The sequence below is a fragment of the Equus caballus genome, chromosome 4 (genome assembly GCF_041296265.1).
Source record: "Equus caballus isolate H_3958 breed thoroughbred chromosome 4, TB-T2T, whole genome shotgun sequence".
NCBI classification, from domain to species: Eukaryota; Metazoa; Chordata; class Mammalia; order Perissodactyla; family Equidae; genus Equus; species Equus caballus.
In genome coordinates, this window is record NC_091687.1 from 36,069,828 (window position 1) to 36,097,537 (window position 27,710).

A 27,710-nucleotide genomic window follows, 5' to 3' on the forward strand; every position below is an offset into this window, starting at 1 on the left:
TGAATAAACACAGATGATATAACTGTGCACCTGGAAAACTAAAGAATTAACTGAAAATCTATTAAAAACAATAAGTACACTCAGAAAGGTAATTGTGCAAAGAAGAATAGCTTTCCTATGTAAATATTATAAGTAGTTAAAAATATAGTGGAAGAAAAAAAGTAGTCATAATACCAATCTGGAACTCTATGATAAAACTCTACCAAGTGAAATAAAAGAACACATGAAGAAATAAAGAAACATACAATGGTCTTAGAACATCTCAAATAATGCAAAGATGTTAATTTTTTTTTTTAACCTATCTATAAATGCAATTCAATTCTAATCAGAATCTCTATAGGCTTTTTTGGAGGAGAATGTGTCAAAATGATTCTAATGTTTGCACGGAAGAAGAGACATTCTAAAATTACCTAAGAACATTCTGAAAGAGAGTAATTAGAAGATACTAGCCTGAAAAAAAAGAAAAAAGGAAGATACTAGCCATACTAGATATTTAAGAGAATTATAAGTCTTCAGTATTTATTAGATTTTGGTACCACTAGCTCACAAATGATGTCAATGGATCAGAATAGAAAATCCAGCAAGAGGCTCAAATAGATACAAATATTTAGTAGCTAACAAAGGTAGCATTTCATATAAGTGAGAAAGGATGCATTATTTAATATCTTAAATGTATAACGGCCATTTGGGTAAGTTAGGCTTTTTTATCAATTGACTCTTATACTAAGATAAGTTGTATAAATACTAAATACACAAATGCAAAAAAAAAAAAGAAAAAGAAACCACAGAAAGACAGGTAAACAGTTTTATAATCTAAGCATATAGAAAGCTTTTCTAAGCATGAAAACCCAGAAACCATAAAAACAAATAATACATAATATGTAAATAAGTAAATAAAATAGTAAACCTAATACATAAATAATAAAAAATAAATAATACATAAATTTGCATAAAAATACAAAATTTGGGGGCCTGCCCCATGGCTTAGTGGTTAAGTTTGAGTGCTCTGCTTCAGCAGCCTGGGGTTTGTGGGTTTGGATCCCACATGTGGATCTATACACTGCTATTCAAGCTATGCTGTGGCAGCGTCCCACATACAAAATAAAGGAGATTGGCACAGATGTTAGCTCAGTGAGAATCTTCCTCAAGCAAAAAGAGGAAGATAGGCAACAGATGTTAGCTTAGGGCCAATCTTCCTCACCAAAAAACAAAACAAAACAAAACAAAATTTTTGAAGGGAAGAAAACATTATAAACAAACACAAACAAATAGTGACAGATGGTGAAAATATGTATCAACCATATGTAGCATGTGCCCACCTGGGTAAAATTAAGTACATATATCTCTATTGCATGTCTAGAGAGAAATTTGGAAAAAAGTTCCTGTGAAACATTTGTGTTAGTTACCTCTGTGGATTTATTATCATCAGCACAAATCTTTAGTACAAATGCAAATTGCTATTTAAAAATTATTACATGATAAATTTAATATTTCAAAGTAGTATGGAAAAGATGGATTATTTAATAGATAGAAATGGACAAATGGCTAACCATTTGGAAAAAGTAAAGTTATATCCTAATTTCATACCTCCATGTATTCCATATAGATGAACATTATTTTCATTCAAAAAATATTGAATACTAGCAGTGAGGTGTCAGATGCCAAACATAATGAATGTGATATCTGTTCTCCGGGACCCATAGTGCATATAAATTTTTACAGAATTTTGTTTTGTTTTGGTTTTCTTTTTCCTGAGGAAGATTTGCCCTGAGCTAACATCCATTGCCAATCTTCCCCTTTTTGTATGTGAGTTACTGCCACAGCATGGCCACTGACAGACAAGTGGCGTAGGTCCGCACCCAGGAACTGAACCCGGGCTGCTGAAGCGGAACGTGCCAAACTTAACTACTAGGCCACTGGGGCTAGCCCCAGAATTTTGTTTTTAAATGAGAACAATAGATGAACTATTTTTGATGTAAGAAAAGAAACCAGAAAATATCTGTATAATCTTGGGAGTGTCAAAGGCCTTTCTAAAATGACTAAAAGAAACACCAATTAAAGAAAAGATTGATGAATTTAATTTATATATAAACATTTTCAACATCTGTACATACAATAACTCTATAGGCACCATAAATAAGGGAACAACAAACTGAAAAAAGTGTTTGCTATACATACAATAGACCAATATGATAATAAGCCACTCTAAAAAAGACTAATACTCCCTTGAAAAATATGAGCAAAGAAAATGAATAGGCAAAACCCAAAGACAAGATATGTGACCAATAAGCACTTGAAATAAATGTATAGTCTCACTACTAATAAAAAAAGTTATAACATAAATAAGATATTGCCCTTTCCCTATTATGTGGAAAAACAGCAAAAAGAATGATAGTTCCAAGTAAGCAAGGGTGTAAGAAAATGCTCTTATGTACTGTTGTAGGAATGTAAATTGGTAAAATATCTTTAGAGAAAAATTTAATTTGTATCCATTAAAATTTTTCATATCTTTTGACTCAACACATATTTTTTGAATCAAAAAATGTATACAGCAATCTCTCTTAAAGCAGCAAGCATGAATATGCAGGTATTGCAATGCTAATGTTGTCTATAATAATATAATTGGAAACATGCTAAAAGTTCAACATCTTAGGATTGGTCAAGTAAATTATGATACAACTACACCATGGAATATTATTTTGTTGTTATGACGTTGTAGAAGTGTATTTATTGTCATTAAGGTGACATAGAAAAATGCTGACGATATTTGATAGAAACAGAAGAGGAAGAAAGTGGTTAGAAAATGAAATTAATGTGCTGGAGAATGCTGACAACAATTACCTTTGGAGTAAAATAATTCAGTCTGGTACAGTATGAGGCTAAGGTTCTAGTCCAAAGAGAAAGATAAGAGGGAGGAGAGAAATGAGAGAACTGCTGCCCAGGCTAAGTTGATCAAGTGACTGTCTTACTAGCTCCAATGGTGAAATTCATTCCACATTTCTTATAAAGAATTACGGAAGCCTGAGCTCTGCTGCTCTCAACTCCCTAGAGACTCTAGATTCCACGAGTGATGCAACTGGTCATTCTATACAACTCTTGCTGATTCTTAAGCATTATGTGTGCAAAGCAGAGCTATTGTATTTAGGCCTCATCTGGACTTACTGTCTCAAAAAGTTAGTAAAACGTGTTAGGAAAAAGGATGGCTCTAATAGATCCATTTTGCATCAAATAGATCAAGATTTTAATCTTGGCTCTGCCACTTGTTGTGTGACTTTCTGCAAGTTGCTTAACCTCTTTTTAGAGAGGTTTCATTGTTTGTAAATTGGAGAATACGGAACATACTTCAGAGAATGACTTTTAAAATTAATTGATGATATATTCTGTGCAATGTCTGGAGTCTGTAATATTGGTGTGTTAACACCACTTTCCAAGATTAAAAAGAAAGGAAAAAAGCCCTCTGACCTAAGGGCCCATATTCCCCTCCTCAAAGAAACAGTAAGACCAAATCCACTTTGTTTTGATTAGCCTTTACCCAAAGCTTAAGACTTTTACAAAGAACAATTTGTGAGACCTGTCAAGGTACTCTTCAACACAGCCTATAGTGCCAGCCTCACCATCCATACCCTATTGTACCAACATGTTTTACACTTCCTTGCCGTGACCTTGTCTGCCACCCCTTCTATGATGCCTCCTGGAACTTTTGCTCTATAATCAATACTACCTTATATCCTCCACTTCTTCTAAGTGGTCCCTTCCTCCTCTTTCCTCAACAGAAATCTGGATCTCCTCTAAGGGCCCTGCTTCCCTTGTTGTACTCAAATGGATGTGGTTATTTGCAACATTTTCAGCCGTTTCACACCACAGGGCCAGAGGGGTAGTGTTTTCCCTGGTTTCTATTGCCACTTCTAGGTCATTATTTCTCCACCCTCTTGTAAAAAGCAACAAACCAACAAAATTTGCTCTCAGTCCTTGAGGTTTAGGTAATCTGACAGTATTGTCATCAACCAGTCTCCCACTTAATCCATCTAGATTATTGAAGACAAGATAACACAGCACCTACTGTGTATTCTAAATCCTTCCATAATTCCGGGTGACTTCATAACAGCGTAAATGACCATTCAGCAGTCTGACTTGTGAATTTTTTTGGTTCTTTGCATCACCAGGCCTACCTCCTCCACTCCCACACATTACCGTGATTGCACCTTGGATTTTGTCATCACCCATAACTACTGTAATTCCAAAATTCCTATTTTAAGCATACCACTCTCTGACCACAATCTCTAATCTCCTCTCCTAGTTTGCTTAACTATATCCTTTATGATTATTTTTTAGTTCAACAGATCATCCAGGCCTTTGATCCCTCTTTTCTACTCCAATCCATCACTTCTCTCCTTTCTTCTTTACCTCTCTAGATCCAACTTAAAAGTACGTTAGAATCACAATCTTGTTAACATCCCAAACCTCCTTGTATTTCCGTCTTTTCCTTTTACCCTTTCATAAAATCTCAGACCTGCATGAAATCGACATTTTCCTTATTACCTGCCTGCCAGCAGCCTAACTGTTCTGGACTGAATGCTTATGTTCCCCCAAAATTCATACATTGAGGTCCTAACCCCTGATGTGATGGTATTTGGACATGGAGCCTTTGGGAGGTAATTACGGTTAGATGAGGTCATGCAGGTGGGGCCTAAAGATGAGATTAGTGCCCTTATAAGAAGAGACACTAGGGCTGGCCCAGTGGTGCAGCGGTTAAGTGCACACGTTCTGCTTCGGCGGCCTGGGGTTGGCGGGTTCGGATCCCGGGGTGAGGACACGGCACTGCTTGGCAAGCCATGCTGTGGTAGGCGTCCCACATATAAAGTAGAGGAAGATGGGCACGGATGTTAGCTCACGGCTAGTCTTCCTCAGCCAAAAGAGGAGGATTGGCAGCAGTTAGCTCAGGGCTAATCTTCCTCAAAAAAAAAAAAAAAAGCCAAGCTGAGGAGGTGTCCCACGTGCCACAACTAGAAGGACCAACAACTAAAAATGCACAATTATGTACCAGGGGGCTTTGAGGAGAAAAAGGCAAAAATAAAATCTTAAAAAAATAATAAATTAAATAAAATAAAAAGAAGAGACACTAGAGAGCTTGTTCTCTCACTCGCAATCCAAAGAACCAAATTGGCTGGCACCTTGATCTTGGACTGGTCAGCTTCTAGAACTATGAGAAAATATATCTCTGTCGTTTAAGCCGTCCAGACTGTGGTATTTTGTTATGGCAGCCCCAGCTGACTGAGACACTAACAATGTCCAAGAAAGTCACACAATAGGGTGGATGTGTCTCACGGTAAACTCATCACCACCAATCTCAAGTCAGTCCTCCAACACTGACCAGGAGACCTAAATTTCATTAGTCAACTTATTCTACTATGCACTATAAGAAGGACTATTTGAATCTTCAGCTGGTGACTTTGTCTTTTATTTACAGAAAAAGCAGAAGTTATCAGATGGGAACTTCCTCGACTTTCTAATAATAAAAGTTCAAAACTATTTATATCTGCAGCCATACTCCCACCCTTCTCTGTAGTTACAATTAAGAATTAGTTCCTTTAACCAAAGGTCAATCTATTCATCTGTGCCTCGCATCCCATTGCTTTTCTGCATTCTCACTTCTGACCGTTTTCCCCCCTCTTGCATTACTAAGCTTTGCCTCCCAGTGGGTTCATTCCATCAGCTTTAAGATGTGCTCAAGTCACTTGCATGAAAAGTGACAACACAATAATAGGGAGAAAACACCAACATTCCTCTCTACTCAACATTTCTCTATGCCACTCTTCTTTATTTCTCCCCCCTTCACAAAAAACTCTTTTTTAAAGAGTTGTGTGATTCTCACTTCCCACTAACTCTTTTACTCTCTACTGTTTGGCTTACATGGTCATTATTCTACTGAAACAGGTCTTATTGATCTGCAGGAGTACTGTGTATGTGAAAAATAAGCTTTTTGTCCATGATATGTTTCAAACGTATTTTCTCAGCCTATTTTCCTTGAATTTTGCTTATGGTGAAACTTGCTTTGTGTATTTTAAAAAAATTTGTATGTTCAACTGTATCTGTCTTTTCTGTATGGCTGCTAGGTTTGGGCATACTTAGAAAGTCCACTTCTTCTTTGGAGATTAAGATAAACGATGGTTTGATAATCTCTCTGGCTTACAGCATTTTAGATTTGAGGACATTGTATATGTTACAGTTGTAATTTTGTCTTTTTTGATGGAAAGAAGGAGGAGGTTGGGAAAATGGTGAATGAGTATGGTCTGCCCATTCATTTCTACCGAATTCTTATAGGTTAATTTGGCCATCTACTTTGAAATTATTTTTGTTGTGATTCTTTTTACATCTCTGAATAACCTTTGTGCAAATGCTCAGATAAGTAAAATAAAGAATTGTAATAGATGCTGAGAGAAGTTCAAAAAGTAGTGTGAAAACTCACGTGGCTCTATAGTAGTAGTATACTTTGTACTGGATACAATTGATTAATTATCTCTAGATTAGTAATGTAGAGAAAGAATGAAACCCAGGACATACTGCTGAGGATAATTAAGAAAAAGCTTTATCAAATAAGGCCCCCATGTGGCAGTTTAACAACATGCTGTACGCACGATGGCTTGTTTTAAGGAGAAATCTTGTTCAGTAAGCACCCATGTCAACTGACTCCCCTAAAAGTGGCATTTGGAAGTAGTATTATTACCTAGACATCTAAGATGGAGTTTTACTAAGTCCTCAGTCATAAATTAGTAGTACAAGTCACATGAAAATGTATCTCAGGCTAGAAAGCCAATTTTGAGAATAATGACACCTCACTTTTCTCTATCTGATATGACCACTTAGCTTTGTCTTCTTGGAAAGCGTTTCAGACATGTTTCTCTCCCTTCTTCAGGACAAACCAGCATGGGTGTCTAGGAATTTTCTTGATAATTATTGGCTTTCCACTCTTTTCCCTGTGCAGTTTTAATCCGTGTTTAAACAAGAATAATTTCAATTTGAGGACCATTTGTCATTGCCAGCGCAAATATTTTGCTGAGACTGCCTGCACAGCCAGTGCATCTGTTTCCTGATGGCTAAGTCTGAATTCAACCTGTTGGGCTAGCAAGAAGAGACCAGTTAAGTTGGAGCTTCTAGGAGGGTAAACTTTCTTACAAGCCTCTATGTCACCATAGAGCAGACAAGAAATGTTTGGGAACAAGTTCACTGACCTAAAATATATACTACCATATGAGAAGTACAGAGATATCTACAGTAAACTGTATATTCTATAACCTTCTTTGACAGAAACTTCAAAACTAGAGCTGGAAGTTATATGGATTTTGGAGCCACTCAAACTGTAAAATATTGCCAAATGTGACTTCAAGTTAAATTTAACAAACATTTATTGAGAACCTGTTCTATGCACAGCCCGTGCTATGCCCCACGGGGACAGTAGGCATTAAGTATTTCACTCTAAAATCTGGGCATATTGATACAACGGGAGGTCGAAGGCTGACCTAAGTGAGTGCCAGAGAACTGGGCGAAGCCAGGACCCTTCCGCAAGTAAGGCCCGAGGGGTGGAGAAGCTCTGGAAAGTGGGCGCGAGGTTCCGAACCCGCGCGACGAGGACAGCACTCCCTCCCGACCTCTGGCAGGGGGCAACGGGCCGAGCCAAGGCCGAACCACCCCTAGGCTCGCCGTTCCCCTCACCCATTTCGGAGGTCCGCGCCCCGGACAGAGCAGGGCGCTGGGAGAAGACTGTACGCTCGCACCGCGCTCGTTCTTTCGTGGGCGGTCAGTGCCAGCCGCAGGCCTGCTGGGGCTAGGGTAGGGGCGACGTGGCGGGAAGTGTCAAGAAATCCCACCACAGACGCCCAAGAGGGGTATTCCAGGGACAAGTTCCCTCCTCCGGTTATTTGCGGCTGTTTATCAGGCAGTACAGGCGTTAGGACAAAAGGAACCCCGCTCCTTTCCTGGGAGTCGGGCCCTGGATGGGGTGCGGGAGCTGGCGCTGCCGCGTTCTCGGCGCTGTTGCGACAGATGCCACAGGACTGGGGAGCGGGCTTCGGGGAAAACGATCAGCCATTAAAGCTAGAGATCTCAGCAGTTAGGCTAGGGTCAGTAATCCGCCCTGGGCACTTCCGTGCTCCGCAACCCTCCACCCGGGAGCAAAGAGCAGCGCTGCTCCCAGGCGCGCTGACTGTCTCCCGCACGCGGGCGCCGAGCGCGAGCCCGGCATCTTGACAGCTGCCCACGCGCCGAGGCGGGGCTCGACCACGTTGCTTTAACGCTCCGCACGGCCGGCCCCGCCCCTCGCGCGCCGCGATTGGCTGCAGGTGGGGCGGCGTTGCCCGGGTAGGTGCACGGAGGGCGGGGCTGCGCGCGCGAGGCCCAAGGCCTCACCTCAGCTGCCGCGGCCGGAGCGCTTGTGGTGGCCGAGTGCCGGTGGTTGGGCGTGCGGGGCCGGCGGGCGCGCGCGCGCCGGCTTTCCAGGTCCCTCGGGAGGTGGGGGAGCGCCCGACGCGGACCCGCCCGGCGGGCGGCGGCGCGCGCAAGGGCCGGAGTGGTGTGCGCGCGTGAGTGTGTATGTGTGTGAGGAGCTCGGGTGCGAGCACGAGCCGTCAGTCCCCGGTGCGAGTCCGCCGCCGTCTTCCACACCCTCCCTCCATCTGCGCTCCTTCCCTCCGACTCTCCCGCGCCACCACGGCCGCAGACCGAGGGAGAGCTCTGGAAAGCAGGTGTAGGGGGCGGGCGGGGTCGCACGAGACAAAAGGGAGCGGGGGTCAGCCCTCCATGGCCTCCCGGAGCCTGGGGGGCCTGAGCGGGAGCCGCGGCGGCGGCAACAAGAAGAGCCTGAGCGCCCGCAATGCTGCGGTGGAGAGGAGGAACCTGATCACGGTGTGCAGGTACGGCGCGGCCCGCCGCTCGGGAGCGGGGAGGAGGCCGCCGGCGCCGCGGGCGAGGGCGAGGGCGAGCGCGCGAGCCCTGGGGCCCGGAGCCGAGGGGCTGTAGCACCAACGCTCCAGCCTGTGCCGCGTCGGGCGTGGCCGCTGCCCGCAGCGCCCCGGGCGCCTCCGAGTCTGGGCGCCGCCGAGGCCCGGGCTTTCCCGTCGGTTCCAGGGCTGGAAGCAGCCTCGGGTAGGGCTTGGGGCGGGGCTGGGGGAGGATTTGTTTTGAATGTGCAATCGAATGTCAGAGTAAAGGAGGAGGCAGAGAGGCAGAGCTCTTTCGTGTATTGCACATTAAGCTGTCAGCCAGCTTTTGGTAAAATGGTCGTTATTGTGATTGTTTACTGTGTTGCCACAAAAGCCGAGTGCATTTTATTTTGGCTTGTTTGCATGTAAATTCAGATATTTCTTGCCACAAATATTGAGTGCCTACTGCAAGCTAGCCAAGTGTGTGTGTGCGCGCGCGCGCGTGTATTCCTCTCCACTTTTAAATTGCATTGCTGGTGCTGTTTTCTGCAGTTGTTATCAAGAGTCTATTATGGAGGACACCTAGTCTTCGTGTTAATGATTTACCCCAAGGTCTGCCTTTCCTTAAATGTTTTCTAGTTATAAACGTAGTATTCCCTGCCTCTAGAAAATATAGCAACATAAAAGGAATAGTTTCCATAAACCTGGTATTCAGAAATAACTAATTTTTAACACGCTGATTTATTTTGAATCTTATTTCTGGGTATTTAAAAAAAAATTGAAGTCCTAGCCATCCATTTCTTAGGAGCTCCTTTGAACCATGAAGTTATTTTAAAATTACTTTGTTCCATCAAACCCCTCATCGTCAACTGTGGATAATCCTCTAAGAATCAGGGAATGATGAAACCTTTTCCTCCTTTGCAATTTGTATCTCTATTTTTTCTTTTGCTTGTGTAAAAATGTGCCAGCATCTTAAACAGAATACAGATATTTATACTAGGATTTATATTCAATAACTTTGGGTGACTTTTTTTTTTTTTTAACTAGAGCTCTTACAAATCTTCCCCTATCTAGCAGGAAGACCTGCTTCACTGACTGTTGTGGCACTTTGAGTTGTAAACAGTAAAATGATATGGAATCTGTTTAATTTACCATTTGTACTGTCTGGGATGCACTCTTGCCAGAAAGATAGACTGTATTAAGTTTTTAAAAATCTAGGCAAATCTTTTTTTTTAAGTTAGGTAAATAGAACAATAAGAGGCTGATTTTCTTACCTTTATTTTACAGATATTAAAAAGAATTATTTTTTCTTAAAGAGGATGGTCTCAAGCAGGCTCCAACATATACAGTGTTTCTTGGGATAATGTATTTCATAAAACCTCCAACAGACAAACTTCACAGAGCAATGAACTTGTGTATTTGCTTAGTCTTCTTTTTTAAAAATTGTTTTACTTCCTGCCATAGCACCTGACACTCAGTAAATATTTATTGAACGAGTAAATTCAGTGGTAGGTACTATTCCTTTTGCTTTTCCATTTTTGTCATGGCTAGTTTTAGGTCATTTAATGTTCATTTGCTCTCATCGGAGGCAGTTCAGGAGAAGAAAGAGACATATCTCAACCTTGCTTAAATTACATTTTAAATTATGTTTAAGAAATTTCAGTCACATCACACTGATATGTGTGGATAGCTGTCTGGGCTACCTGTATTTTCATTATTTTGTTTGCTGAATTATTCTTTTCTACTCTGAAATGAATATAAGTACTGACTTTAGTTAGAGTTTACACATAAATTTAGTATTCTTGCTAAAATAAACTCCAGTTTCTGGCTTCAATTTCAATTTGTTTATTTATTTATGTGGATAATATTACTAAGGCTGTTCTTTTTTTTTTGGCTGAGGAAGATTCAGCCTGAGCTAACATCTGTTGGCAATCCTCCTCTTTTTGCTTGAAGAAGATTCACCCTGAGTTGACATCTGTGCCAGTCTGCTTCTATTTTGTATGTGGATTGCCAGCACAGCGTGGTGGCCAGCGAGTTGTGTGGGTCTGTGCCTGGGAACTGAACCCTGGGCCACTGAAGCAGAGCGTGTTGAACTTAACCACTACGCCATGAGATGGGCCCCACTAAGGCTCTTCTAAATATCCAAATAGTTGACGGTGCATGTAAATTATCATCCTTGTCTAGTTATGGGATCTATTTGATAGGCTTTGTCTAAAAGACTTTTACTGGTTGGAAAAAAAGTCACTGTAGGCCATTTAGATGTTTTATGTAGTCCTGCCTCAAATTCACCCAAATGGACAAATCACTATACATTTCTGTTGCTTTTCTCTGCCTTTTAAAGTTACCAGATCCTTGGTATCTCACCCATGTGTCTTAATGATTTCATTTTTAAATTCTTGTTTGTCAAATCAGAGGTGATTTGATATTTAAGTTTGGAAGAAGTTGGTTTAGTGTAAATATAATTGAGTTCTAAGTTTACCTTGTCAATATCTAGTTGTATGTCCTTTAACAAGCTATGCAACCTTCCCATTTTCCCCTTTTCTCATATGTAAAATAATCTTGGACTAGATCATTGGTAACCTTCAAGGCAGCCCTAAAGCTAATAATAGCCTTCAAGCAAAATGTGCTCATATTTGGTTTTGAATTTCTCCTAATACTAGTAGGTACAGATAGACATAAGTTTAATGGTAGCTTGATGAGGCATGTGCATTTTTCTCTATAAACAAAAACATTTGAACTCTGCCTTCCATTTTGTGATTCTCTGCTGTTCTACAAAAATTGAACAGTTTCCAAAACCACACCAAACTCGCCCCCCACTATCATTCTAGTGTATGTTAATACTTATACAGCATTGCTTTTCCTTACCCCTTGAACAACTTAGACATACTCTCAGTTTAGGTTTAAAACCTTACTATATAACTACACAGTTCTTTAGGTTTAAAATGCCTTATACAAGAACAATATTGTTATAGTTTCAACTGTCGAAGGAGGTTGTTTGGTTAGGTAGGATAGTTAGGAATTGAATTGAATTGAGTTGAATATTGGTTCATTGTGATTGTAGGTATTTCATCAGTTTTTTTTTTCAGTATATTGTAGACTACAAATACTTGGATGGTATTTATCTCAGCAAATAAATAGTTTTATTATGTTTTTCGCAGATTGTGGTGGAGAGAAAATAGGTCATTTGAGGCCTCTAAATATTCCATACTCAACTCCAAAATATTCACAGACTGACTTTAGTTCTGTGCACCAACTACTACTATTTTCCCTGCATATTCTCTACCGTTTTGATTTTTTTTTTTTTATTTTAAGATTTTATTTTTTTCCTTTTTCTCCCCAAAGCACCCCGTTACATAGTTGCATATTCTTAGTTGTGGGTCCTTCTAGTTGTGGCATGTGGGACGCTGCCTCAGCGTGGTTTGATGAGCAGTGCCATGTCCGCACCCAGGATTCAAACCAACGAAACACTGGGCCGCCTGCAGCGGAGCATGTGAACTTAACCACTCGGCCACGGGGCCAGCCCCTACCGTTTTGAATTTTGAACAATTAAATCGTTAAAGTCCTTCAGGCTTTTTTTAACCTGCATTTTTCATCCATAGAAAAATCAGATATTGTTTTTTCTGTCACTTTTAAGCTTTGTAGTTTATTGAAAAGCTTATATATTTCTTTGATTTTAGTTCTCTTGATAAAGGGAGTTAAAATCTAAAGTCTCTTTTTATGAGTTAACATTGTTTTATGAGAAAATTATTAAAATATACGTTTAAATACATATTCATAAACAGATTTAAAACTATTTGTTAAACTTTTAAATCAATACTTTAAGAGAAACTCTCCACACAAAGTTATAATTTTTCTGTCTTGTAGATAGAAAGGACTAATGAGTGATTTAAGGAGATAATGTGATAAGCTAAGCAGAGTGGAGACAAACGGTGATTTTCAAAATTAAAGTACTTTTAATGACGTACGTAGTTGTTCTTAGTTTTCTATAGGTCAAGATATTATTTTGTAACTTGAATGTTATTTCAAATAACAGTTGTGCCTCATTTTTCCCGTGTAGTCGGGGAATGAGCTGCTCATATTTTCCATGTAATTATTGTTTGAGTTAGGCTTTAAATTCTCCCATCAACTATAGTGCTTTACTCAGCGTTTATTGTGGAGCACGATCTTCTCTATAACTGCAGCTTATAATTTAAGTGTTCAGATTTAAACCACAATAAACAATAATATTTAAAACATTTTGAATGAATTTCTTTTAAGAAAGGATTACACATTTCCCTACCTTCTTTGAAAAGACTCTGTAGCATCATATAATCCTTATTGCTGACCTTAGTCTGGATCTGTTTCTCTGAATATGCCTGTGCAGTGGCTGCTCTTGGAGACTCTTGAGGTCCCTCTTGAGGCTTTTTGCCACATGGCCCCAGGAGGTTGTGTATTTGGAGTTCTTGTCACTTTTGCTGTCTCTTCCTACCAAATTAGCTGTTACTTCTCACAACTCTGCCTGTTTCTTTCTAGCAGCTCTTTCCTTTGTGCTTCCCATCCTGACTTGCTAATTGTGATTGGTTGTGAATTGGGAAAGCAGATAAGTAAATTTATCATATGTTTAAAAAAAAAAAGACACCAGAGGCCTGAGTTAAGTGAGTGAGCTTTAGCACTTTGAACTTCTTAACATTCTGGTTGCTGAATAATCAGAAAAAGATGTCTATTACTATGCTTGAATTGGGTGGGTGAAATACAGATATGTGAAATGTGACTGAATATTATTGGCAGTATAATCCTTTAAATAACTAAATTCAATGACTTACTTTTCTTGTCACTGTTTGAGTGTGACCTCATAAGACTTTTCATACCTTGGCTTTAGTAATTATATTTTTGGCTAAAGCTCTTTTAGTCAGGCTGTATGTAGTTGAACTTGGGTTGAGGCTTTATCAACATTGGTTATATTGCTGTGGAGCAGGTTCAGTATCATTTCTAAGGATTCTTAGAGCCCTAACAGTAGCTGTTCACAGTGGAGGCAGGATGATCATCTTTTCAGCTACTAGTCCTAGGTAGGCTTCTCAGCGTTCGCAGAAGCTATTATCTCTTCCCCTAGCTAAACTGGGTTCATCTTCAACTGACAACAGAGAGTAGCTGTCCCCCACACATTTATTAAAGTGTGTTACCTTAGCTTCACTGCTGATTGATAAATGTCAGAAGCTCAGTTGAGAGATATGATAGTCAAGGGGGAATATGTGAAGCTTATCCACTCTTATATTCAGTTTTACAGATTTATAAAATATATCTCTGGGTCAGTTCAGCTTCAGTGGATACAACAGTTTTCCCAAGGAGTTGTACCAGTTTATGTACTAGTGAGCAATGTATAAGAGTTCCAGTTGCTCTGCCTCCTTACTAACACTTGAAATTTTTCTGGCTTTAATTTTAGTCATTCTGGTGTGTTTGTTGGGGTATCACATGGTGGTTTTAATTTGTATTTCCCTTATGTCTAATGAAGTTAAGCACCTTTCCATAAGTCTCTTGGCTGTTGGAGATGCTCTTTTGTGAAGTGCCAATTCAAGTTATTTATCAACTGGGAGCTCTGATTTTTTGTTTGTTTGATGTGTAGTTCTTTGTACATTCTGTATGCAGGTCTTTTGCTGGCTATATGTAATGCAGATATTTTCTCCCATTTGGTGGCTTGATTTTTCATTATCTGTATATCATGTTTTGATGACTAGAAGTTCTTAATTGTAAAGTAGTCCATAAATTTCCTTCATGGTTAGCGCTTATTGTGACTGGCTTAAGAAGTAAGCTTGCTCCAAAGTAATGAAAATATTCTGTTTCCTTCTAAAAGCTTTATTGTTTTACTTTTTTACATTTATATTCAACAATCCACCTGTAGTTTTTGTTTATTCTGTGAAGTATTTGTTGTTAGTGCTATTGAGTCAATTCTGACACTTAATGACCCTGTGTACAGCAGAGTAGAACCCTGCCTGGTCTTTTTGCTCCATCCTCTCACCTTCTGGCGCTACATCAGACAATGTTCCGCTGCTATTCATAGGGTTTTCACAGCCAGTTTTTCCGGAAATGGATGGCCAGGTCTGTCTAGTCTGACTTAGTCTGGAAGTTCCACTGAAACCTGTTTGAAATATCAGTGCCATAGCTTTTAGCATCACAGCAATATGCAGCCACCAGAGTATGACAACTGACTGATGGATGGTGTCATTCTCTGACCTGGAAACAAACCTGGGCTACAGTGCTGAGAGCATGGAATCTTAACCACTAGACCACCAGGCCTGGCTCTGTGAAGTATAGGAGTCAAGATTAAATATTTTCCTTTAGAGAAATCAGTTGACGCATTTATTTAAAAAAGACCATGCTTTCCCCACTATACTCAAGTGTCACATTTATTATGTCAGATAACTGGATCATTTGTGTGTCTGTTTCTGCACTCTCTCTTCTGTTCCAGTAGTCTATTTGGCTACCCTTGAGCTAATGTCATACTGACTCAATAACTATATATGTTTCGATGTTTGGTAATATAAATTCTGTAGCTTTGTTTTTCAAGAATGTCTTGGCAGTTCTTGGCCTTTGCAAACTAAATTTTACGCATCAACTTGTCAATTTCCATTAAAAAATCTCCTGGGATTTTTAAGATTGCACTGAAAATGTAAATCGATTTTGGGAAAACTGTCATCTTCACAACATCAAGACTTACATGCAGGGGCTGGCCCCATGGCTGAGTAGTTAAGTTTGCGTGCTCTGCTTACGCAGCCCGGGGTTCGCTGGTTCAGATGCTGGGTGTGGACCCATGCACCACTCATCAGGCCATGCTGTGGCGGCATCCCACATAGAAGAACTAGACTGACCTACAACTAGGATATACAACTATGTACTGGGGCTTTCCAGGTCAGGGAGAGAGGAAGATTGGCAGCAGATGTTAGCTCAGGGCCAATCTTAAAAGAAAAAAAGACTTACATGCAATCCGTGAACATAATATATCCTGTCATATATTTAAGTATTCTGAAATTTTTCTCAAATTTCTATAGTTTTGAATACAGTTATGCACTGCATGATGACGTTTCAGGCAATGATGGACCACATATACGACAGTGGTCCCGTAAGATTACTCTATAGCCTACATGTGTAGTAGGCTATATCATCTAGGTTTGTATGAGTATAGTTTATTATGTTTGCACAGTGATGATATGCCTAGTAATGCATTTCTTGGAACGTATCACCATTGTTAAGCAATGCATGACTCTATTACATATCTCTTTTTAGATTTATTCTTCCATATTTGATATTTTTATAGTACTGTAACAGATCATTTAAAATATTTTTCATTCTTTCTTTTTCTTTTTTTTTTTTTTTTACTGATATACAGACATAAAATTGACCTTTTAAAATATTGGTCTTGTAGTCTACTAAGTTTACCCGGTTTACTTATTAATCCTAACATTTTCTGCAGTTTTTTTTTAACTTTCTGAGTATGCAGTCATGTCCTCTGCTTGTTTTATTTCTTCCTTTTTCAAGCTTTGTGCCTTTTCTTTCTTGTCTTACTGCACTGGCTAGGACCACAGTATTGCAGAAAGCATTAACAATTTTACCATTGTGTGATGTTTGCAGTAGGTTTTTCTTAGTTCCCTTCTACTTCTAGATTGCTGAGAATTTTCATCATAAGTGGATACTGAATACTGTATTATCAAATGCTTTTTCTGTCTATCAAGATGGACATATGATTTCTTTCCCTTTTTTTCTGTTTATGAATTATATTGTGAATTATCTTGATTGAGTTTTGAATGCTAAACAACTTTGAAATAAAAAACACTTGGTTGTGCTGTATTATTATCTTTTTAACATGTCTTTGCATTAAGTGAGTTACTGTTCTATTTGAGATTTTTGCATATTTGTTCACAGAAGAGATTGGTGTGTACTTGTTCTTTCTTGTAGTGTTCTTGTCTAGCTTTGTCATTAAGTTTATCTGACGTTGTAAAATAAGTTGAGAAATTTTTTTTTGTTCTGTTCTGTAGAAGAGTTTGTGTAAGGTTAATACTATTTCTTTCTTAAACTTTTGGAAGAATTCACCAGAGAAGAAATCTGAACTGCAGATTGTCTTGGTGGAAAGTTTTTTAGTAACAGATTCAGTTTAATTAATAGATACTGAATAATTCAGATTTCTTGTTTCTTGTTAGCAGATTCAGCAAGTTCTTCAAGGAATACACCCATTTCATTGATGCTCTCAAGTTTAAAGTTTTTCTTAATATCTTTTTATTTTTAAAAAATCTCTAGGGGCCAGCCTGATGATACAGCAGTTAAGTTTGCATGTTCCTCTTCGGTGGCCCTGGGTTCCCCGGTTCAGATCCTGGGTGCGGACATGGCACCGCTTGGCAAGCCATAGTGTTGTAGGTGTCCCACATATAAAGTAGAGGAAGATGGGCACGGATGTTAGCTCAGGGCCAGTCTTCCTTAGCAAAAAGAGGAGGATTGGCAGCAGATGTTAGCTAAGGGCTTCCTCAAAAAAATAAAAAATCTGTAGTCATTTTCAATTTTTTCTCGTAGTATTGGTAATCTCTGCTTTTCCCATGTTTTTGTCTTTCTAGGAGTCTAGAAATTTTATTAATCTTTTCAAAGAACCAACCCTTGAACCAAAAGCCAAAACCCTTGGCTTTGTTAATTTTTTCTGTTGTACATTGGTTTGTTAATTCATTGATTTCTCTTCTTGTCTTTACTATTTTCTTTCTTCCACTTTCTTTAAGTTCCTGTTTTTAAATTAATAATTGTATTTTCATTATTAATTAGTTTTAAATGTTTTCTGATTTCTGTTGGGATTTCTTCTTTGATTCATGGATTATTTAAAAATGTATTTTTAACTTTCAAACAGTTGAGAATTTTGTGTTTTTAGTTACTGATTTCTAACTTAATTCCACTATGCAGAGAACATATTCTGAAAGATTTTAAACTTTTAAAATTTTGTTTATGCTTGCTTTATGATGCAGCATATGGTTAATTGTGATAAATATTTCATGTGCATTTGAAAAGAATATATATTCTGGCACTGTTGATTGCATGTTCTGTATATGCCACTTAGATCCAGAGTTTCTTGTGTTGTTCATATCCTCTGTATCCTACTAGTTTTTTGTGTGCTTAGTCTATCTGGTATTGAGAGAGATGTATTAAAATCTGTCTCTATGAGTGTAGATTTGTCTGTTTCTCCTTTTAGTTCTGTCATTTTTTGCTGTAAATATTTTGTTGCACTCTTACTAGGTGTGTGCAGCTTTAGAATTATGATCTCTTCCTAGTGGTTTAATTCCTTTGTCTTCATGAAATGTCCTTCTTATCTCTTGTACTGTTACTGCCTTAAAGTCTGTTTGTCTGCTATTAATATAGTTAAAATAGTTTTCTTTTAATTAGTGTTTGTATGATCTATCTTTTTCCTTTCTTTTTTTTTTTTTTTTTTAAAGATTTTATTTTTCCTTTTTCTCCCCAAAGCCCCCCAGTACATAGTTGTATATTCTTCGTTGTGGGTCCTTCTAGTTGTGGCATGTGGGACGCTGCCTCAGCGTGGTTTGATGAGCAGTGCCATGTCTGCGCCCAGGATTCGAACCAACGAAACACTGGGCCGCCTGCAGCGGAGCGCGCAAACTTAACCACTCGGCCACGGGGCCAGCCCCAATCTTTTTCCTTTCTTAACTTTCATTCTTTCTGGGTCCTTAAAGTGTCTTTTGTAGGCAGGTTAGAATCGATTTTGCATTTTGTCTCATTTTTTATTTAGAGTATTTAGCCCATTTACATTTAATGTTATTATATTTGAGTTTTTAACTACAATTTTACTCTTTTTTGTGTTCACTTTTTTCTATTTTCTTATATCAGTAAAGTTTTTTTAAAATTTTTATTGAGTTAATGATAGGTTAGATCTTGTGAAATTTCAGTTGTACGTTATTGTCTGTCAGTCGTGTTGTAGGAGCACCCCTTCACCCTTTGTGCCCACCCCCCACCCCAGCTTCCCCCGGTAGCCACTAATCTCTTCTCTTTGTCTGCATTTTTAAATTCCTCATATGAGTGGAGTCATACAGAGATTGTCCTTCTCTATCTGACTTATTTCACTTAACATAATTCCCTCAAGGTCCATCCATGTTGTTGCAAATGGGACGATTTTGTTCTTTTTTTACGGCTGAGTGGTATTCCATTGTGTATATATACCACATCTTCTTTATCCACTCATCAGTTGATGGGCACTTAGGTTGCTTCCACATCTTGGCTATTGTAAATAATGCTGCAATGAACATTGGGGTGCATGGGACTTTTGGAATTGCTGATTTCAAGCTCTTTGGATAGATACCCAGTAGTGGGATAGCTGGATCATATGGTAGTTCTATTTTTAATTATTTGAGAAATCTCCATACTGTTTTCCATAGTGGCTGTACCAGTTTGCATTCCCACCAACAGTGTATGAGGGTTCCTTTTTCTCCACAACCTCTCCAACATTTGTTACTATTTGTTTTAGTTAATTTTTGTCATTCTAATGGGTGTAAGGTAATATCTTAGTGTAGTTTTGATTTGCACTTCCCTGATGATCAGTGATGATGAACATCTTTTCGTGTGCCTATTGGCCATCTGTATATCTTCTTTTGAGAAATGTCTGTTCATGTCTCCTGCCCATTTTTTGATTGGGTTGTTTGATTTTTTGTTGTTGAGTTGTGTGAGTTCTTTATATATTATGGATATTAAGCCTTTGTCGGATGTATGACTTGCAAATATTTTTTCCCAGTTAGTGGGGTTTTTTTTGTTTCAATCCTGTTTTCCTTTGCCTTGAAGAAGCTCTTTAGTCTTATGAAGTCCCATTTGTTTATTCTTTCTATTGTTTCGCTTGTCTGAGAAGACATGGTGTCCGAAAAGATCCTTTTAATACTGATGTCAAAGAGTGTACTGCCTACGTTTTCTTGCAGAAGCCTTGTGGTTTCAGGTGTCACCTTTAGGTCTTTGATCCATTTTGAGTTTATTTTGGTGAATGGTGACAAAGAATAGTCAATTTTCATTCTTTTACATGTGGCTTTCCAGTTTTCCCAGCACCATTTGTTGAAAAGACTTTCTTTTCTCCATTGTATGCCCTCAGCTCCTCTGTCAAAGATTAGCTGTCCAGAGATGTGTGGTTTTATTTCTGGGCTTTCAATTCTGTTCCATTGATCTGTGCACCTGTTTTTGTACCAGTACCATGCTGTTTTGATTACTGTAGCTTTGTAGTATGTTTTGAAGTCAGGGATTGTGATGCCTCCAGCTTTGTTCTTTTTTCTCAGGATTGCTTTAGCAATTCGGAGTCTTTTTTTGCCCCATATGAATTTTAGGATTCTTTGTTCTATTTCTGTAAAGAATGTCATTGGGATTCTGATTGGCATTACATTGAACCTGTACATTGCTTTAGGTAGAATGGACATTTTAACTATGTTTATTCTTCCACCCATGTGCATGGAATGCCTTTCCATCTCTTTATGTCGTCATCCATTTCTTTCAGAAAAGCGTTGTAGTTTTTGTCGTATAGGTCTTTCACTTCCTTAGTTAAATTCACCCCGAGGTATTTTATTCTTTTTGTTGCAATTGTGAATGGAATTGTGTTCTTGAGTTCTTTTTCTGTTAGTTCATTGTTAGAGTATAGCAATGCTACTGATTTGTGTAAATTGATCCCATACCCTGCAACTTTTCTGTAGTTGTTGATTCTTTCTAAAAGTTTTCCAGTGGATTCTTTGGGGTTTTCTATATATAAGATCATGCCGTCTGCAAACAGCGAGAGTTTCACTTCTTCCCTCCCTATTTGGATTCCTTTTATTCCTTTTTCTTGCCTAATTGCTCTGGCTTTTGTTGTTGTTGTTTTTTTTTTGAGGAGGATTAGCCCTTCGCTAACATCCACTGCCAATCCTCCTCTGTTTGCTGAGGAAGATTGGCCCTGAGCTAACATCTGTGCCCATCTTCCTCTACTTTATATATGTGGGACACCTGTCACAGCATGGCTTGATAAGCAGTGTGTACATCCATGCCTGAGATCCAAACTGGTGAACCCCGGGCTGCTGAAGCAGAGTGTGCAAACTTAACTGCTATCCCACCAGACCAGGCCCTCAGTAAAGTATTTGTTTATTATTCCATTTATTCCACTATTCCAGTTTTTCTATGATCTTATTAGTCATATGTTCTTTTTCTATATATATATATATTTGATGTATATCCTTTTTCTGGCAGTTACTCATGATTTATCACCATCTAAAACAAATTTAACTTTTACTGCTTCTCCAGTAATGTCAGAACTATTTGTTCTCCCTCATCCTAAGATATACTTTTAAAATCTGTGTGTTTTAAATTCTGCAAGATTATTTTATTACTGTATTTTACACTCGTTATTCAGGGGATATCCATTTGTATTTACCGACATATTTACCCTTTTCATTGCTCTTCCATCAGTTTTGGGGAAATTTTGTCTGTTCTTACACTCCAATTACATGTATGTTAAACTCAGGCCCGGCTTGACTTATATTCTTTTCTGTATTTTCTATATTCTTTTTCTTTCTGTGTTTCAGTTTATATATTTTCTGTTGATTTTTCTTCTTGTTCATTAATCATATCTTCTCCCGTGTTTCATCTACTGTTTAACCCATCACATAAGTTTTCAATTCCAGATAGTTCTAGAATTTCTATTTGATTCTTTTTCTTTTAATAAAGATTGGCACCTGAGCTAACGTCTGTTGCCAGTCTTCTTTTTTCTCCTTCTTTTCTGCAAAGCCCCCCAGTACATAGTTGTTTATATATTTGTAGGTCCTTCTGGTTGTGCTTTGTGGGACGCTGCTTCAGCATGGCCTGATGAGCAGTGCCATGTCCGTGCTCAGGATCTGAACCACCGAAACCCTGGGCTGCTCAAGCAGAGCATGCAAACTTAACCACTCGGCCACGGGGCCAGCCCCTATTTGATTCTTTTTTAATGGACTTGAATCCCCTGATTAAAATACCTATCTTTTCATCTATATCCTTCTTTTCCTTTATTCTCTTGAACATATTAATCATAGTTAAAGTTCTTATCATTGATTTAGAATATTTGGGTCATCTTTATATCTGTTTTTATTGTCTGTTTTCTTTCTCCCTCTCTCTTTTTGTCATGTAGCTTTTTGGCATGTCTAGAATTTTTTATCGAATGCCAGATAATATGTATTAGATTTTTTTTAGCTCTTTTATTGTTTTTTTGGTACTATTACACTTACCCTTTTGTTGACCATTATGTGTCAAAGTGTTCATCAGAACATAACAGGGGCCGGCCCGGTGGCACAGCAGTTAAGTTCATACGTTCCGCTTCTCAGTGGCCCGGGGTTCACCAGTTTGGATTCCGGGTGCAGACATGGTACTGCTTGGCAAAAGCCATGCTGTGGTAGGCGTTCCACGTATAAAGTAGAGGAAGGTGAGCATGGATACTAGCTCAGGGCCAGTCTTCCTCAGCAAAAAGAGGAGGATTGGCAGTAGTTAGCTAAGGGCTAATCTTCCTCAAAAAAAAAAAAAAGAACATGACATCATAACATAGTAGAAAGAGACCACAGTAGAGTAAACAGATGGAATGTACCACCCAATCTGAGAAAAACATGGCCAAGAGCCCATGGCCAATAGTAGAGGATAGTGCTCACTCTTCTTTCCTAGTGTTATCTTCCTCCAGAAGATAGAGTGGTGGCTGATCACCTTCGTCCAGTCAGAGATTGTGCTGAATCCAGGCTGGATTTCAACCCTGGTAAGTCTCGGTCAGCCTATACTTTGCCCTTGCCCCTCCAGAGTTTCCATCCTAGATTTGGTGTATTTTCCAGCACTGTTTTTCTGGTAGTCCTAAACTATTATTTTGTCTTCTGAAACTAGCAAATCCTTCGTTGTGTTTTCCAGAGGCTTTCTGATTATGATTTTAGTCTCCTGATAAAGAGAATGTCATACTGTGTTTGAGGCTTTCCCAAGTCTCCTTCAAAAGCTTTACTGGTTTTTCTGTCCCCTACTAGCAACCTTCTGTGGGTACCAGACTCTGTCAGCACTCAGAATTGGCAGACGCTCCTGGGTAAAAGCAGCTGTAGCAGTCAGTTCACCTTTTTGAGCTTCCCACTCTCTGGAGCCTTAGTGCCTCTAATTATTGTTTCAGCAACATTTTGCATCCTTCGAACATAAGATTTCTGTAATCCCCACTCTCCCCAGTTTTTCTAGTTGTACTCTGTGGGAGCACTGGTCTACCATCCTGCTTGGAAGTGGAGATATGTTCCCACATTTTTCATCTTCCTGCTTAGTTTTAGTTTATGTAGTCAACTGATTATATTTTATATGTTCCCATAGGTAATCTCAAGTCTTTTCTGGAATAGGTTTTGTAAGTAAACATAGCACTCATTATGCCATAATCTAATTATCTTTTTTGTCTTCTACTAGGATGTGAATTTCTCAAGTACAGGAATGGTAGTTTATTCAGCATCTAGTTTATTCTCAGCATCTAGTACCTAGTAAGCACGTTTATCAAATGAGGTAATTCTCGCTAATTGGTGAAGAATAATAGCAGTGGACCTTCTCGAAATAAAGTTGGGGCTGGCCCCGTGGCCGAGTGGTTGGCTTCTCACGCTCTGCTGCAGGTGGCCCAGTGTTTCGTTGGTTCGAATCCTGGATGCGGACATGGCACTGCTCATCGAACCACGCTGAGGCAGTGTCCCACATGCCACAACTAGAAGGACCCACAACGAAGAAAATGCAACTATGTACTGGGGGGCTTTGGGAAGAAAAAGGAAAAAAATAAAATCTTTAAAAAAATAAATAAAGTTGAAGGTTGAATTAAAGAATCATCCTCACTTGTTTTTAAAAAGTCACCCTAATGACTAATCTCTAATGATAATCAAGTTTTAGACATGTAACAGGTTCAGCAGTAGAATTTGCTTTCTTTTGAATGGAATTATACTAATTGAAATTTAATGTGGAAATGGAAAAATAAAAATTCATCTCTGCTAGTGTTTGAATAAAAAAAAAAAGAAGGACAAAGGCTGAACTAAATTAATGGATGTATTTTTGATATTTACTTTCCCAAAGCAATCTACTTTAGTTTTCTATTTTATACAAAACAATATTTAACAAAATTGGATAGAAATTCTAAAATGTATACTGTTTTGAAAATATTTTATGAAAAATAGAAAATGTATATAATGCACACATTTTCTTGTTTTTGCAAAATAAAATGACTTACCGTCCATTTTCTACAGTGATGGTGATTGTCTTTAGAAAAGGATAGGATAACAATATCCCCCAAATTTTCAAATTTAACATTTTATTTTGAAATTTTAAAATTTCTCTTAGTATTTACAATTATAAAACCAAGTCTTCTGTTATATTCCAGATGTAGTCTCAAAATTAATATTAGAAATACAATTTAAAATTTTTAAATTTTTTTTTTTAAAGATTTTATTTTTCCTTTTTCTCCCAAAGTCCCCCAGTAGTTAGTCGTGTATTTTTAGTTGTGGGTCCTTCTATAGCTGTGACATGTGGGATGCTGCCTCAGCATGGCCTGATGAGCGGTGCCATGTTCGTGCCCAGGATCCGAACCTGTGAAACCCTGGGCTGCCAAATGGAGCACTCAAACGTAACCACTCGGTCATGGGGTGGCCCCTAATAAATTTTTAAAAATCACAAAATATCTGTGTCTACCATCTGAAGAAAATGCATTATTTAACTTATATAATTCATGGAGAATATGCTTTTTTGGAGGAAAAATATTAGATTTAGTGTTTATGACTAAAAATGAAAGTTCTAATTAAAACAATTATTATTTGAATCAGATTTATTTTTAGTTAAGGCTAACATTGCCAGAATTCTAGCCCAAATACATCTAGTTTCAAAACCTCTGCTTTTCCTCTTATGCTGTGTTCCCTTGAGTGTCTATGACAGGTTGACTGGATCTAGCTTGTGTGTTTGTATTTGAGCCATAGAACCAGAAGCTGCGAGCCTTCATTTAGTTAGCATTTCTAGTGTTGATAAACCATGATCACTGTATGTTATGCTTTTTAAAAATCGACTTACATGCAGGCACCCAAATTCCTGCCTCCCTTTTTCTGTGCTTAGATGTTATTAACCCTATGTGGTAACATTTAGTAATTTTTGTATAAGCTAACACCTTATTAAATACTTTATATATGCTGTCTCCTTTAATCTTCACAGTTATTAGGTAATTGACAGCTGAGGAAACTGAGGTTCAGAGAGGTTAAGTGTCTTGACAAGGAATGAATAATAGCAGAGCCGGGCCTGAATCCAGGCCCTTCTGGTATCAAAGCCCGTGTTCTTCCTATTGTTGTACTGCTGCATTGAATATCTAATTTACTAGATTGTTTACCTATGTTAAAATACGTTACTTGAATATTTTCGTTTGTCATTGGAAAAGAACACTTGGGTTCCAAAGAGATATGTGATCCAAGTGTATAGTTAAAGTATGCTTTATTAAAATGACTTTAATTGGGAGTTCTTTCATATGAGATCGAGTTCATTTGTTTTAAGATGGGAGGTTTTCTTGGTTTGATAGCTTTCTAATTTTAGATGAATTTTTTTTTTTGCAAAATTTCTTTTCCTTTTTTTTTTAAGATAGTGCTTCTAATGTTATTTCTCATTTTGAGCAATCTGCTATTATTAATCTGTTTATATAGCAATATAAGATGTTAATAATAGAATATCTCATCTTTAAGGTGCCTAGATTAACAATTTTTTCAAAGAAATTTTGATAGTACAGGCAGAGAAATATTTTAAAATATACTTCTCTCTCTCTCTTTTTAATTTTTACATTGAATAAAATTTTTAGAAATGGTAAATATTATGATAACAGAGAGTTTTAAGTTTCAGGGTACAAATTCCAGAGAAGATGGTTGAGACTTTTTTTTATGTGTTCCAATAAAAGTTTATTTACAGAAACAGGCAACTGATTAGACTTCGCCTGTGGACGACAGTCTGTAGACTCCTGCTAAAAGGATATGTGAAAAGTATTTTTTCTCATTATAAAATAATTAAAATTATAGAAAAATAAAGGGGAAGTACACATGATGGCTGGGAATTCTTAACTTGTATGATACTTGAAAAAAAGGCAAATAACTGATTCTAAAAGAATTTTTAGATTTCTCGTGTAAAATTTAAGAAAAGAAATAAGCCTTCCAGTGAACAGAAATCTGGATATTCTGCTCATTATCATCTGTAGTCACAGTTTTACATTATATTTGGGCTGGGTTGTGTCCTCTCTCTTGGCAGCCATCTCCTTGGTGATTATTGATGATGGATATTAGGATTAGCCAGCCCTAGTGGTCTAGTAGTCAGGAGTCACTGCTCTCACCGCTGTGGCCCGGGTTTGTTTCCCAGTCAAGGAACCACACCACCCTTCTCTCCATTGTCATACACTAGCTGCTGTGTGTTGCTCTCATGCTGAAAGCTAGGCCACCTGTATTTCAAATAGACACATTTCAGGTGAGCTTCCAGGCTAACAGACTAGGAAGACCTGGCCATCTGCTTTTGGGAAAATTGGCCCTGAAAACCTTATGCATAGCAGTGGAACACTGTCTGATATAGCGCTGGAAGGTGAGAAATGGAGCAGAAAGACTGGGCAGTTATGATGTACACCTGAAAGTTATTAATGTTATAATCCAAAGTTACTGCAATAAAAAGTAAAAAAGACTGAGCAGGTTTCAGCTCTACTATACATGGGATTGCTAGGTGTCAGAATTGACTTGACAGCACCACCACCAACAAAATTATATTAATGGCAGAGGATGGTTACCCTACCCCTTTGGTAAAGACTACTAGCAATAATAATATAAGGAATCTTGTAAATTTGGTGAGAAGTAGTAGAAAGAACTCTATCTCAGAATTTAGATACTTATGTTCCATTTAAAAATGTCACCGTTGGGCCAGTCCCAGTGGCCTAGTAGTTAAGTTTAGCACTCTGCTTCAATGGCCTGGGTTCGGTTCCTGGGTGCAGACCTACATCTCTGGTCAGTGGCCATGATGTGGTGGTGGTGGCGGCTCACATAGAAAAAGAGGAAGATTGGCAACAGATGTTAGCTCAGGGCAATCTTCGTTAGCAAAAAAATAAAAAAAAACTGTCACTCTTATGAATGACTGTAACTTTTCTGAACCCCTTTTAGTTTTGAAATGTGATGATTCTAGTTGCTTTTATGTACTTTAATTATCTTCAAATATAATTTTATGTGAAGGGATATAACAGTAAAGATAAGAAAATGTTTTGTGTGGAATTTGTTTTTTCTGAAGTGTATTTGATAAATGGTTAAGATTATGTAAGCTTGTTCTACAGGGTCGGGAGTACTTTTCTTTCCTACTTACTTACTCTGTATATATGCGAGTATATAACTGTATATTACTAATGCAGGGCCTCAAATATTAAAGGTGAATTTCCACTTTTTGAATAGTTTCTTTTCAATAGTGTAGAAATTTAACAAAATAATAATTTTATTTTTGATTTTGTCATATTTTTAGCTTTCTAATTATTTGTAGTTACAATTATGTTACAAATCTATGAACTATGGAAAGAATTAATTAAATATATGGGTGTAATGAAGATTTTTAAGTGTAGTTTGGAAACTGTCTAATTTTTCTTGGTGTGTTGCCAAAGGAAAAATGGTAGTTCATGCTTTCTTAGGTTTGAAGGCTTTACTCATAATCATTATTTCTTATGTCAAAGCTAACAAAAATTTCCTTGGGATGTTGAAGGTGGGAAAGAGAATCTTTTAAACCAGAGACATTTCAAAAATTGCACTTAATTATAGGACCCTTTTATGTAAATTTTTGATTTTT

General features: G+C 38.1%; 2 protein-coding genes across 29 annotated transcripts in view; one reads left to right on the forward strand and one right to left on the reverse strand.

The window, feature by feature from the left end:
• ABCB1 (ATP binding cassette subfamily B member 1) overlaps positions 1–27,710 on the reverse strand; it is a 197,270-nt gene that overhangs the window by 122,638 nt on the left and 46,922 nt on the right. The window lies entirely within an intron of this gene.
• RUNDC3B (RUN domain containing 3B) overlaps positions 8,222–27,710 on the forward strand; it is a 150,926-nt gene continuing 131,437 nt past the window's right edge. For 10 of the 28 annotated variants that reach the window (XR_011438130.1, XR_011438131.1, XR_011438133.1 and 7 more), the window contains exon 1: positions 8,438–8,906. Coding sequence is in view for 14 of the 28 variants with exons in the window: in XM_070265594.1 (XP_070121695.1) it covers positions 8,587–8,906 (320 nt within the window). In the remaining 14 variants the exon portion in view is untranslated. Of the gene's footprint in view, positions 8,907–9,035; positions 9,139–22,556; positions 22,645–27,710 lie in introns of those variants that run through there. The other 18 variants (XR_011438132.1, XM_023639111.2, XM_023639113.2 and 15 more) reach the window with 12 other exon arrangements.